The following is a 15,097-nucleotide window of genomic DNA, read 5'->3' as shown; positions in this document are numbered from 1 at the left end:
CTCTTTGTTGTAGAAAGACATAGTCGAGAGGATTGCTCAGAGTTTCCTACAAGGTAATCACATTTGAGACAGTTGTTTTTATGTTTGCCAATATTCAGTCGCTAATAGGTTCAATTGGAGGATTTGGTGATATGTTAATGGCTGCCCTGTTGTGAATGATCTTTTCGAGATATTATACACATTTTTGGAATAACATTGCATGTTGTACATGATAGATATAACTCAAGAGTGAGCCACATCATTTATGGAAGGATTGTAGGAGGCCGTACTACAAGACTGGGACATCCACAAACGGTGTCATCTTTGCTTGCAGCACTTAGGCATTCAGTTGTACTAGTCTGTAATCACCTGAGACAGGGCCATATAGATCAGAGAGAGTGCCATACAGACCTGTAGCTGCATAAAAGGTGCCAAACATTTAACAAGGGGGGGGCATACCAGGTGTAAAACTGAATTTTGGACTGCATTTGTGGTAGGCAGTTTCACTGTTATCATTGTTTGAGTATAAATGAGCCATAAAGATGGTATTACATGTAATATTGGCTTCCACTTTCAGTAATGAATATTAAGTTAAGTCCGAACTTTCTTTTCGAAGTATCAAAGTGCATTAAGTTATTTAATAGCTGGTTGGTATCATTTTTCATATTTTAGTAGATGCAATCTTGTTTTTTCTTTTTTGGTTTGGTGTGATGTTTGTTTACAACAAAGTAACGAGAATCAGAATTGGATAGGAATCAACAAGGCCGAATCGAATCACTAATTGGCCATGAATTAGATTGGAATCGGCCATAAATCGGAATTGAATCAGTTACGAATTGGCAAATTTTAAAAACCCTTGAAATTTAGAGATTTTAACAATTTAAAACTTATTTCATACACCCTTTATTGAATATAACCATAGTTACACCACCTTGGGGGATGACGCAAAGGGGGGGACAAAGGGTCCTTAATTTGGGGATGGTGGGGGACAGGATGGGGTGTATATATATATGCATATGCATATGGTACTTAAAATGCTAGTTATGAAAATATGTATCGTAATATAAGATATAAAGATGTAAAAGAGTAAATACTTGAACATTGCATCAAATTGGAACATCGAACATTAAACATAAATAGGCAAATCTGCAAATAGTCAATATTGGGATGTCCCCCATCCTCGGTGGAGGTGGCGGAATCTGGTGGCACCGTTGGGGACGAGGAGATGTAGTCCCCAAGTCCCTGGTTCAATGAAGTCTCTGGGACGTTGGGCAAAAAGGGGGGGACCTCATCCCCGTGTTACTATGAATATAACTTAAACACAATATAATATCATCAAGTAGAAGCTAACATACATAAACAAGGAACATAAATGATAAATCCATCACATCGTTACACATAAGATGTAAATTGTAGCTGAAGTAAATAGAAATCATAGGATCATAATGAGTCAAATCATAGAATGTATGTAAGATGAAGATCCATCAAATGTATGTCTATCAATATCTGTAAACAAAATGAAAAAACAAGGCTCTAGCTAAAGTCTCATCATCATCCTCAAGCTCTACCGCAACCTCAACCTTAGCCTTAGAGTATCCTGTCTACCTTCTACAAAGGTGTCTAAGGTAGGTCCTAGAGGATTGCTGAGCCATAGCCCCCACATGTAAGATGGGCTTACAAACAACATTACTAGGGACTGTGTCTGTACGTGCACGCGTGCATCTGCTAGTCCTTGAATGTGCTCTAGCCGTCTCCTCTGCCATGGCCATAGCCTCAGCCTCTCTATCTACCTGGTCAACCCACTCATGCTAAATTTACAATTAGAAGGCCCTTTAGGCTTAAAACAAAGAAGAAAGGCAAACACAATTTAAAAAAATGATGTGTTTTATTAAAAATCTGACTTGACTTTTTATCAAGATGCATGGGCTGATTTTTTGCAGTTCATGCAGGCGATTTTGGCAATTTTTTGGATGAATTGCTGAATCGGCGATGAATTTGCTGATTTGGCTCAATGATTCAAAAAAAATTTGAGAAGTCCGAAGCAAATTGCCAAATTGGCAATTCACGCAAATTTTGGGTGATTCTCGTTACTATGGTTTACAGTCGCTTAATCACTTAAATAAAAAAGTGTCTGTGGAACAAAACTAGTGAAAGACCCTTACAAATTTAAAACTGACTAATGAGGGGGCCTAGTTAGCCTTGAAACCAAGGATTACAGCTTTAAACTTTGTTTTGTTTCACAAACAGGTTTTTAACTTTGATTTGGATCATTTTACAAATTATCAAGCCGTCTATATTTGTGTAAGGCTAATGCATTGGTAGGATAGTTTAGATAAGGGAGAATTTAGTTGGTTTTACTTGATTGAAGAAGTTTAATATTCACTAGAGAAAAAAAAAACTTCTTCCCTGCACCATGTTTTACCACTGTATGAGAAGCTTATATACTGAATCATGATTGAATTTTTCCTATCCAACTACTATGTGTTTGGCTTCTCTATTTTTTGTGCTGTTTTCTTGTTATTAGTTAGATAACCCTCAAATGGGTTTCCTGATCTTGGCATTGCATCTAATGGTATTAGCGTAGATAAAGCTTTTTCTGTGACATATTAGCAATACACCTCCTAGAAGCATTACCTGAAAGATTAAATTGAGAGTTGCCAATATGGTTGGAAGGTTGAATTAAGTTACATCATCTCTACAAGCAATGCAAATCAGATTGGATGCGAAGGAGAATAGGTGTAGAGTGTTTGTTCAAAGAGAAAATTCCATTGAAGTGGAAAATAAGGAAAGAGTAGAGTATGCAGAATATGCACAAAGTTAGAGAATGTGTAGAGATGAAGGTGAGAAACAACTGTGCTGAGCTATTTCAAGTATTGACGAGGGAGGAATGAATGTGCCAAATTTCAGTTAAACTCTAAGACTGGAGGAATTGATTGATGGGATTATTGGAATGTAGAGGATTCCTCAATATCTACAATCTAGGGGAAGAGGGAAGGTGGAAAAACCAAATGAAAGAGTGAGGTGCATGTTGGTGGAAAAAATGTGCATTGGTAGAGAACACAACTGCTCCTTGTTCTTACAAATGTATGGAACGTCCTTGAAGTTGTGCTTTGTTATTTTGCAATTCTCACAAAATTGATTACATGGCAATTTTATACTCATATGACCCTCTACATTACATATCATACACATATTTTTCATTTTTTTAACTTTCTTGTATTCTTATTAGATCTTTAAACATTCTCACCAAGTCCTTTCTACAGGCTACAGCCTGAAGTAGTATGAATCCTACAGGCTACAGCCATGAAAGCTCATTCACAACCTTAAAATGAGATTGTCCTACAAGGAAAAAAAGAGTTTCCTCCTTTGACCCATGAAACCAAATGTTTTTTGTCCTTTGATCTCTTGCAAACTCAAGGATATTCATCCTTAGATCTGATTGCTTGAACAAAGTTGTTGAAAACAATTTTCGAGAATTTTTATTTTTGTGTAGAATGAAAGCTTGACAATATATTTTGATTTAGCACATTTGGATGGCCAAAGCAAAAATCACAGTTTGTCATCACACAGTGTAAGAACCCTCTCCAGGCATATTCTTGTAAATACAATCTTTCTGCCTTGTTTGTGTCTGTTTTGATGAATGAATGTGGTATATTTTCAATCTTTGGTATGACAATATAATGCAACAAATAAAAGATATTGATGTAGTGATTTTTTCAACTATAAACTGAAATTGCATTGAAAATCACAGCTGAAAATTCTAGATTTTTATAATGGCTTGAATTGTTTTACAATTTAATGACAACCCACTTCATTAAATAATCCTATTGTCTAAAACAACAATAGCCAGAAGATCTAAGAGTTACAAATGATGAACTCACATGTAATACTTGCCTTGAGACCCTCTGAAAGGATGAAATCAGCAGCAGATGATTAGCTTGAAATCTGATTAACAAAGGCTGCAATAATGAAGCTACAAGTCTGCAATAGATGAAACTTCAAAAAATGCTTCGAACCCTTGCACAAATCTGCTTTTTATGCTTAGATTGGACTTTTGGATGAAGCCCACACTATGGCTGTGATTCAACTGATCTTTCACAACCTCAAGATTGCAATCACAATGAAAAGTTTTCATTCTTTAAAGCATAAAAATGGCTGAAACCCTTGGTTTCTCTTCCACAGTCACAAATTCCCAAAAACATAGTCAAATGAGGTTGATTTGCTTTTATAACCCCAATCTCGTTAATAGCATTTAAGTCCACTTTTAGGTTTTTACTAGGACTTTATAATAAGTCTTCAAACTTGGGTGCTTGTATTTATGGATTATAAATCCACTTCAATATCATTTAAAAATAGTATACCTTGTGTGCACATTGACTTTCTAAAATACTTTAATACTTTAAGCTATTAATTACACTTTAAGTAACTTAAATAAAGGGTCATGGCCTCATTGCTTACAAAGTAACTTTTTAACTCTATAAATAATTATTCTTAAAGTAGTCACTTTATTAATAATTAAAATAATATAACTTCACAAATAATCATTATTTGTTAATCTCATCTGAACTTGGGAGTTAACCATAATGTCCTCTATGCACCCAACCACCTTATTGAAAAATATTAAGGGTCTCACTCTATCAACCTTTGACTTACTAGACTTGGTAAATCTATGAATACTTGCTTTAGTCAACAATGCCAAATCTCAACATTGCCACCAACCTATTCAGGTGCCCTACTAAAGACAAAAACCCTGACTTTCTTGAAATAGTCACTTATTATAGATAATAAGTGTGCGAAACAAAACAAAATGAAGAGCAATCCTGAACTCTCATGTCCTCTGAAATGGGAATTGGCTCCCAGTTTTGCCAACTGAGACCTCCTAACCATTTGACTAAGCCTTCAAGGGCCATTGATAGGGTAATCCAAACCACCAAGAGTGGTGAGCTAAGATGGGGACATTACACATAGGTCATCAGCATTAATGCCCTTGTGATGGAGATTTCCCCTTTGAGATCATTCGATTGTTCATGATTACCATCACACTCGGCATAAATGATGTTTTTGATTTGAGTGTGCAGGTTGGAAAAGATCCCAAGAAATCCGTTTTCAATGGCAGCCAAACTTCAATTGCTACATCATTTGCAGCATGGGTGCCTTCATCTTTTATCATTGGGAGGTGCATGTGGATTCACACCTTTGGAGTAAAGAATGATTAGTGGGTGGGAAAGCCTACTTGGGTAGTTTTAGGGTCAAATTGAGTCATTAATAGCATCTTAAGTTATGTAGGGAGGTAGGTGGGAATAAATAGTTGAATTTTTTTGCTTTCTGGGGTTTGGATGCAGTCGAAATAAAGTAACTATTGTGTTTAGTACTTGTTAAAGCTAGTCGGGGTGGGTAGTTAGGAGGTGAGGGAATGTGTTGGTTGGTAATGTACTCATGTTGTTTTTGGTATCAATAAAGAAACCGTTTCCTCGCCTACTGGTGTTGTGGTATTAATGGTTCATTCTATGCTTTACCTATGTTTATCTCAATTGTGTTATTCTGTATGATTAGCATATCTTTGTGAACTTAAGTGATATTTCCACTCTATATTCTTGGTGCCGTTGCCAGGGAACAAACTTGGGTCACCTGCGTGTCAGGCGAGAATACTCACCACTATTTCCACTCTACATTGGAGTTTTAGGGATCTAGGCTTAGGGATACCCTATAATCCATACCATTGTAAGTTCCCCGTTAAGGCACAAATAAGAATAAGTCCAAAAATCCGCAAGAGCACACAATGGGAATTAGATTGTTGGAATCAATAGACATGCGTACATGGTATATAGTATTTGGAAGGGTGAGTTAACATAGTAAGTTCTAATGAGATATATAGTGGAGATCCTCTCTTATCTTTTTACAACAAATGTAAATATACTAAAAAGACAAGGGAAGGGGTAGGGGTTATAATTGATTCTGTTATCTAGTCTCTCAGCTGCCCTCAATTTTTTTGGCTTTATTAGGTTAACTTTCGATGGCAGTCCAATTTCTGTATACTTGATGCTAACTTCAATCCCACTATTCAGGCTACAGAACTCAGCCAATACTAAACCTTGTTGTACTTTGTGAATTCTATTTTTCTGATATGTACATTAACGTTGCAAAATGTCAAGACATCTAAAAAACACAGAATTGCTTTATTTGGCATGTCAACTACTCTTCAGTTCGTGCAGTTGTGGTTTCAGCTTTGGTCACCTTATTTAATTCATTTATTAGTATGATTCTCAGTTGTGGTTTCAGCTTTGGTCACCTTATTTAATTCATTTATTAGTATGATTCTTTTGTTCTTAACTGCTGTATACTAAACCTTGTTGCACTCCGTGAATTCTATTTTTCTGATATGGACATTAACGTTGCGAAATGTCAAGACATCTAAAAAACACAGAATTGCTTTATTTGGCATGTTAACTACGCTTCAGTTCGTGCAGTTGTGATTTCAGCTTTGGTCACCTTATTTAATTCATTTATTAGTATGATTCTTTTGTTCTTAACTGCTATTGACTTTGCTACACGTTCAATGGAATAATGATCAGAACTGCTACGGGATGTGCAATGCATGTCAAATTATTCATCTTGATGCATACTGTTGATTCTATTCATTTTACAACATAGCATATACCATGCAAGAAAATGTGCATATAGTGGGGGCAAATGAAGGGTTCTGAACTTGCTGTTTTGAATGTTATCTGCAGCTTTGCTTTGCACGCCAGTTCCTCAGATCTGTAACAAAGGAAGACTACAGGGCATTGCGGTTGGGGTTCATTACGGTTAGTATCTGCATTGTGAATTACACAGATTTATTAGTTTCTCTCTGCAAGGTTTCATCTAATTCAGAGAGAGAAAAAATTTCTGTGTGCTTTGTGTGTCTGTCATTTTATTAAATTCGCACGGCCTCTGTTCTACTGTATTCTATTTGTGATGAATGACCAATTTAAAGGTAAATTCCATAAAAAATTATGAAAGGACTAGTGACTTAGAGCACTTTCCACCAATATTGTAGTCGCTGATGTATTTAAGAGCTCAGTTTCTCATTTTTGGTCCATTCCTAATCAGTTGACACATTCTTTGGTGTTCTTGGTACAGGGTTGTACTGATTCTCTATATTTTGTAATAGCTATTGCATTCTTGCTTATACTTGGACAATGCATTTTGAATGTAAATCAAATTCAGAAGTATTGTACTAAATTAGTGATAATTCAATGGTCAGTATTTGACAGACACATAGTTGGTCAGATCAATCTAAATTAATTAGCACATCATTGCTAAGCTCGAGTTTCCCTGAATCATTCTTTATTGTAGAGAATGCATGTATGCACATCCAATGCTGGAAATGTTAAGACTTGTTCCCATATCTGTTTTTTCTGTCCCGAGTTTCTGTGGAACTGACAATGCAGTATGCTTAGGCTTACTGCACGGTGTAGCAGAATCCTGCCTAAGCCAACTGTGCAGTATTGCCAAATTCCTCCATTAAGTAGCCTTGAAAAGAATAGATACAGTTGTTTCAATTTTTTATCTTATTTGGAGGAACAAACTTCCGATATTTTCATTTAAAATCCATAGTTCCATGGAGTTTCTTGATAGGGGATGGATTTTCCAAGTTCTTGAGTTTGTGATGTTAGGTGGGGTCAATGGGTGGAGCCCTCATCAACAAGTACAACTAAGGGCTCAAAAGCTTACAAACTTTCATTCTGAATATCGTTATCACAATTTATTACCATTGTTTGTTTTCTGTTGGAGTTTGGAACAGGAGGCCATTGGATGCTCCTAGGCATCCCCAAGATGGTCAAAGAAGTCTTAAGAGTTATTAGGATGTCCTTGGCATTTTGAAGATGGTGGCAATATGGCAGGGGATGTCTCTTCCAAGTCCCAATGTACTCAAAATGCGTAGATTTTTTATATTGGAAAAACATCCTTGTGGAATTATATAGTAAACTCAAAATAATTAGAGTTGCAAATTGTCTCGTATTCAAAGTAACGGATTTAAAATGTTTTGGAATGATAGTATAGTTTGTTGCACTAGGTATTTCCATGTGTAGCAATCACAATCTTATTACACCTACTGTATGTTAACTTAAATTTTAAAATTTTAGTTGCCCAAGTTCTGGTTCAAATCAATTCTTGTTATGAAAAGTTGCCAACCTTCCCAGGGATGAAAGGTTGCACACCTTCTCGACTAGTCTTGGTATGAAAAGTTGCCAACCTTCTTGACTTGTCTTGGTATTAAAAGTCCTTAACACCTTCCCAAGTAATCTTCGTATAAGAAGTTGCCAACCTTTCGAACTAGTCTTAGTATAAATACTCCCCGACCTTTTTGTTGAGTTTGTAGTTACTGTCAGATTGATATGATCATGAGATTCATTATTGATGCTAAATCATTATAGACAAATATTCTTATATATATATATATAATAATTTATATATTATACATATGGTTATTTATATTATTAATATACTAACTAATGATGATTAACTATAGAGACATGTCTCATCATGAGACATGTCTCCTCCTCTCATATTTATGAGTCCTCAAATCTGCGTTTGGAAAACATCAATCACAATGGTCATATTATTACATTTGCAGAAAAGATCCATGTTACTTAACATGCTATCAGAGCCAGACTGTAAATGTAAGAAAGAATAGAAACAGAAGGAGATATTGGTAAATTTAAGCCTAATTTAATACAAATCAGGTCCGAATAAATGTGAATTAAGAGCAGACCCAGCAGACATTAAAGTGGGAAATTGGATCAATTTAGAGGCAAATGAAATCAGATGAAGAAAGATGATATCCGAATTAGAGTGAATCATCAGCAAAATCCAGTAAATTATGTCAAACAAAGTGTGCTTTCCAGATCTGAAAGGGCAAATTTAATATTAGAGATCTAAATTGCAGTCAGACCTAAGAGGCAAAATTCAGAGATAAAATAAAAATTTCTGAAGAGTTCATCATTGTGCAAGGAAAGGGTTATTAGACTAAAGGTCTTTGATGACAAAATATGATTATCAGGATATTGAATCTATTGAATAATAATGGATAATTGTAAATGGACAGAACAAAGATTACAAAAATTTACAGGAACTAATATGTTCGCAACAGGTAGCTCATTATGGCTAACAGGATGTATACAGTTGATACGTTTGTTAAAACTTGGTCTTCATCTGATGAATATTGGTGTCCAAATCTACTACTATACTAAATCATTTGGGATTCTTACATGTGCCTTGAATAAATCTTTGTTTATCTGAAGAGAGCTGCTTATCTGCTTGCTAGCCTGATAGGTATTGGGTATAAAAAAAACTAATAAAAAAATTCTTTGTGACCCGTTAAAGACAAACATAAAGTTTGTTGTCTTATTCTTAACTTCCATGGTGGAATGGTGATAACATCTGTGTTACGGGATTTGTTTCTGACAATAGATAGATTGGAGCAATATAATAAAGTCTTGTTCGAAATGCCCATAGCATAAATGTTCTTGGCATAAAGTTGTGTAATACAACACGATGTGTGAATTTGTTTGGAGAATGATGGTAGTATTAAAGGAATTAAATTTGTCTTGTTAGGAACGTAGACATACAACGAGGAAATAAAGGCAAAACAAATTATTAATGAAATGATGCTTCAGGTAGTGATTGTTAATACATATACTTGTTTGGCATTGAACTGCGGCATGATATAAATTGCTGATGAGTATTGTGGTAGACCTGGACAAAAGCTGAAGGAGAAATCATGGATATGACAAATGATGGAGGTGATATCCAGTGGAAACCAATCTCTTCATTATACTGCAAGTACAACCCACAAACGTCTGCACCATATCCTTTCATGCAGTTACAAGGAAGGGGATCTCTTCCTTTGTTGAAAATCGTAGCATTGAAAGCACGATAAGAAATGAAAGGCATTATTATAATAGGGAGTGAATTACATAGGAAATTGTGAGTTATATAAAGTTTGAAGAAATCAAATATTATATGGTAAATAAAAAAAGTACATCTTTTGTATTGGAGTCTATCAAAGACAACAACCCCACTGCCCCTCTAATATCGGTGTTAATACATTATGATCCTCGCAAATTTGTACAGTGACTAAGGTAAGAATTACGGTTTATATATGGTGGATTGTAAACAAATTTCGAACCCTAGATTTTTGGGAGAAAAGATAAAAGAATCAAATTAATTGAATATCGAGAAGTTTGTGGCCGGAAAGTGCATTTATTACATTCTAGAATCCTTGTGCCATACCCATAGTCAATTAGAATTTTACTAGAATGATTTGTAGGGAAACATGTACTTCAGTTTGATTATTATGTCTCAGGATTAATCAGAGATAAAACAAGGAAGATGAGGAATACTACAGAGGAGATACGATTGTTTTAATGTAAATTGTGGCAGGAGTAATAATCGAAGATTGGAATTTGGAATTTATAAGAAGAGAAGATGAATTATGTCTCAATAAAAATGACTAGATAGTCCTGTACAGCAGACTAGACCACCATAAAACGAATAGTAAAGGAATCTCATGAAAGATACAGTCAAAGCTACCCATGCTGCATGGTAGAAGCAAATTGTACATGCGGATAATCCATTAGCAATAAAGAATACAATGATATATGGAGGATGCATTCACTCCAAGAACGGTACTTCCAAAAAATTTGTTATCAATATAAGATTACACTGTGGGCGATATGCGATATGTAATCAAGCAAGGGAAACATTCATGACACAGGAGTGTATCCCCTCGATTGTGTACAACAAATAGCTAATATATGACACCACTTAACATGCCTTCTGTCCAAGTATGAATAGTGACTATAGGGTGCATCAACAACATAATATGGTGATAGTAAATATTAGAAAATTGAGATAAAAGGAAGACCATCGGTAGCTAAGACATCCAATAAGAGACAATGATTCATATTAACATCATGACATGCTAAAGTTAGAAACTACAAATGAGGTGGAAAACTTATGAAGGTTTAAATGATAAAATATGGGGAATACAAGTAGGAAGGAGTGGAACATTAATATGTGAAAGCTTGACATGTATTTAATCATTAAATATGGGATGGAATCATTATTCTTCAATGACAAAAGTTTACAAGCGGATTGGATGTTTAAAGTATTATGTGCAAAGATAACTCAAGGTTATGGACCCAAAATTTAGAGAACTGGAAGCCTTAGAAAATTCAAATATTGGTGTGAATCATTCTTGAAGATAGTTGACTCTGAAGCAGAGTCTTAGAAAAATTGTGGCTATTTTCTTGCAATGTAAAGAGTTCTGAATTGGTGGAAGTGAATACTCTGTTTAGCGTAGAGACAAAGATGAATGCATACAGACAATAGAACACGAACAGCAGTATTATATTCGCAATAGTAGATGAATGATAATTTACAATGATCCCAGACGGGATATAAATACTACTGCCGAACCTTCCCGAAGGAGTTCGTCGGCCACAATTATTCTATCCGTTACAAACTATTTACCGTCGGACCGTCGGCTACAGAAACACCGCTGGACCGTCGGCTACGGAAACACCGCCGGACCGTCGGCTACAGAAGCATCGCCTGACCGTCGGCTACAGGAACATCGCCGGACCGTCGGCTACAGAATGCAAAATACCGCCGGAACCATCCAGTCGGCTAACACCATCCCCCCCAAAAAGAAAAGTCGTCTCCTGACGACTGACAAAATATCTTGATAGCCACCTGTGCTGCTTTCTTTGTTTTCAATTCCTCGGTACCCTAAGCCAAGTGTCGCTGCACTGCCTCCAACCGGATGATCAGCTCCTCCCGAGCTCTCTACGCATCCACCCAGACAGCCTCACAGCCAACACCTGCTCCCACTGCCTCTGGTACACAGAAAGTCCATGCCTGCAGCAACTTCAACTCTTCTCAGCTAGTCAAACTCCCACGACTGATATCCGCCACGACTGGGGGGTCCAGGGGGCAACGCACTCTTTCTGGCAACCACGGATGTGTCCCCTTCCCTTTGGCATCATCTATCACTCATTCTGAACAACTTGATTTTGTCGTCGTTTTTTTTTTTTTTTTTATAAGTACTGAACCTCTGACTCTGCATCACCCGCGGCCTTTCTTTTCTCCTACCCGCGGCCTTTTTTTCTTCCCGCGACCCATTCTTCTTCTACCCGCGGCCTTCTGCTGGTCAAATTCTTCACCAAATTCTTCAACATGCCCTCCCAAACTGTCTGAGAGAAGATAAATCGCGGTTGTTTTAACTTTACCTTGCTACTGCCGTGGAAGTTTTCCGTCTGCGGATCTGCGGGGTTTTAAGTCCGTGGGGCCCGCGGGACTCTTAGTCCGCGGAACTTTCTTCCCGCGGGACTTCTAGTCCGCGGGGCCCGCGGGACTCTTAGTCCGCGGGGTTTTCTTCCCGCGGGACTTCAAGTCCGCGGGGCCCGCGGGACTCTTAGTCCGCGGGGTTTTCTTCCCGCGGGACTTCAAGTCCGCGGGGCTGTCAGGCTTTTTTTTTTTTTTTTTTTTTTTTTGTTTTAATATTTTTTTAAAAAATTTTTTTAGAACAGCATACATTACTCAACAACAGTACCTCTAAGTGACGTCATCGCCAGGGAATGCTGTACTGACGACACGGAAGGATTCACCGCCGGGGAGTACTTCCTTACATGATATGGTTTCAACTTAGATCCGTTAACTGGCTGAGTTATCTTTTGTCCGTCCAAGGTTGCTAATTTCATTGTCCCCGTGTCGCCAATTTCTCGGATTTGATATGGTCCAATCCATCGCACTTTGAATTTGCCCGGCTTGATTTCGTTACGGCCATCATACTTCAGTACTAATTGTCCTGTCTGGAATCTGTTATGTCTTAGATGCTTGTCATGCCAGAGTTTGCGTCTATTCTGTGCTACTTCTGTTGCCCACTGTGCCTGCGGTCGTCGCACAACTGGATTATTTCCTTGCTGTCGATGCCCTTCCACTAATTTTATGCTGCAGTGTGACCATTTCTTTCCGCGCGGTCTATTCACCATGTACCGGATAGTGGAATCTTTCGTTTTTTTGTGTTGAGACTGTATGTTCTTCCCCTCAGCTTCAACCATGGCAACTTTTCGTTCTTCCACTTCCCTGCATTCCTCCGGACATTCATTTTCCTTTTTCTCATCTTCGTCGACCCTTAGCATATTGCAACTCGGAAAGAGTTCGTAGTCTTCTATTTGCCAGTGGTAAAGGCCATTAACCGAGTCCAGGTCGTCGTCATTCGATCCTCCGTCAAGTCTCAATACTCCTCCTTCATCCGGTTCCATTCTCCTCTGTCCTTCGTCATCACTTTCGCCTTCACTGTCAGAATCTGATAATGCTGCCTCCTCACCGACCATTTGCGTATGCAGGTCAATTATGAATCTTTTGCCTCCGCGCTCCATTGATAGGGTATTGCGTTTCCAATCATGTTTTACTTTTGCTTGCACCAACCAATCCCGTCCCAGAATAGCATCATAGCCTTTTCTTTTTAATGGAATGACTACAAAATCCAATAAAAATAGTTGCGTACCAATTGTTACCGGTTGCGCTTTCAGAATTCCCAACGGTTTGATTCCATGTTGGTCTGCCGTGAGCAACTGAAATGCAGGTGGCCACAACGTCGGTTTTCCCAACTTCTTCCAAGTATCCTCCGGTAAGACATTCACGCCGGACCCTCCGTCAACAATTGTCTCTGTCAAAACATTTCCCAAAATCTCCATCTCGACGACCGCTGGATGCCGTCCGGAGGTGAGTGCCAGCAGCATTGGATCTGTTGTCATTACTTCCCTACTATTCCTTCGTGTGTCCTCCGGTGCTTCCGAAAACGGTGTATGATTCAGAATAGCCGTCCGTAACTGGGGCATTGTGAGAAGGAGGTCCCTTATCTTGACCGGTATCTCTGTTTGTAAGATCTGCCGTACAATGCTTTGTTTTGCGAAGTTCTTTGCCAAGGTGTCGGTGATGTCCTTCAACTGAGATGTTTCCGCCGACGATGCCTTTGCAATGTCCGCCTGCACTTCCCCCACTTTTCTCTTTTCCTCCGCTTGCCTCCGTGTAATTGCCAGAACCTCTTCTACATCTGTGCCGACAGTGATCAAATTTACTCCAGCCTTTGGACACTTGGAATCTTCGTGATCGCCGGGTCCGCACCATCTGCATAATTTCGGTGTGTTTGCCACTGTACAATCTCGCGCAAAATGACCCCACAAATTACACGCTCGACATTGAACGATCGGCCGTCCGTTTGCATCATATTGGGTTCGACTTCGGCCTCCATTATTATTGTTATTATTTGCATTGTTGTTATTTTGCCCTCTGCTATTATTCCTATACCCTCCGGATGTGGCACCATCAATGTTTGCATTTCCGTTATTGCCCGACGGGGAAGCCTGCTGCGTAAGAAGCACCTGCGGAGATCCTCTTGTCTTCATGTTAAAAGGACAGTCCTTTGTCGAATGGTCCATGATCTGACAGATGTCGCAGAATTGGTTCTTCGGGCACGATCCCTTAGTATGACCGTCGGTCTTACATTCCGTGCACCACAGTTCACTGCCTTTTGGCTCCTTCTGCATGTTTTTAAATTCCTTCATCATGCGAACCATATCCTTCTGTAGGGCACGAACCTTCTTGCTGCTGCCTTCGTCGTCACTACTATCATCTCCGGCAGGCTCGTCATCATCAAAATCAGAGGAGCTAGTTTTCTTCTTCTTTGTCTTCTGCTCACTTTCAAGGTCCAGTGCTCTATTATACGCGTCCACATATGATGACGGTGGCACAATTTTCATTTTCCTCCGCAACTTCGAGCGTAGGCCGTCCACAAACCACCTTTTCTGCAATCCGTCCGCTGGCTTGCTTTCCATTTTGTTTATTAAATCTTTTAATCTCCTGGCATAGACGCGGACAGTTTCGTGCTTCCCTTGCTTGGTATTGAAAATTTCTGCTACGATTTCATTATCATCCCGTAAGAGTTTAAATTCCGCCAAAAACTCCTTTTTAATGTTATCCCATGTATTCAGCTTCTGTGGATCCATATCCGAAAACCAATCAATCGCGACACCCCGTAGGGTTGCCGGAAATTGCCTGGCCCATT

The 15,097-nt window shown here is 38.4% G+C and overlaps 1 protein-coding gene across 2 annotated transcripts in view; it reads left to right on the top strand.

Annotated features, from left to right (window-relative positions):
- LOC149531146 (MLO-like protein 4) overlaps positions 1–15,097 on the top strand; it is a 134,789-nt gene that overhangs the window by 34,250 nt on the left and 85,442 nt on the right. For both annotated transcript variants that reach the window (XM_089811112.1, XM_089811113.1), the window contains exon 7: positions 6,711–6,785. In XM_089811112.1, the coding sequence (XP_089667238.1) occupies positions 6,711–6,785 (75 nt within the window). The remainder of the gene's footprint in view (positions 1–6,710; positions 6,786–15,097) is intronic.

The sequence above is a fragment of the Cupressus sempervirens genome, chromosome 11 (genome assembly GCF_028749045.1).
Source record: "Cupressus sempervirens isolate cs-2001-9-10 chromosome 11, ASM2874904v1, whole genome shotgun sequence".
NCBI lineage: Eukaryota > Viridiplantae > Streptophyta > Pinopsida > Cupressales > Cupressaceae > Cupressus > Cupressus sempervirens.
Note: the sequence above shows the minus strand (reverse complement) of the source record. Positions and strands in the feature narration are given on the sequence as shown.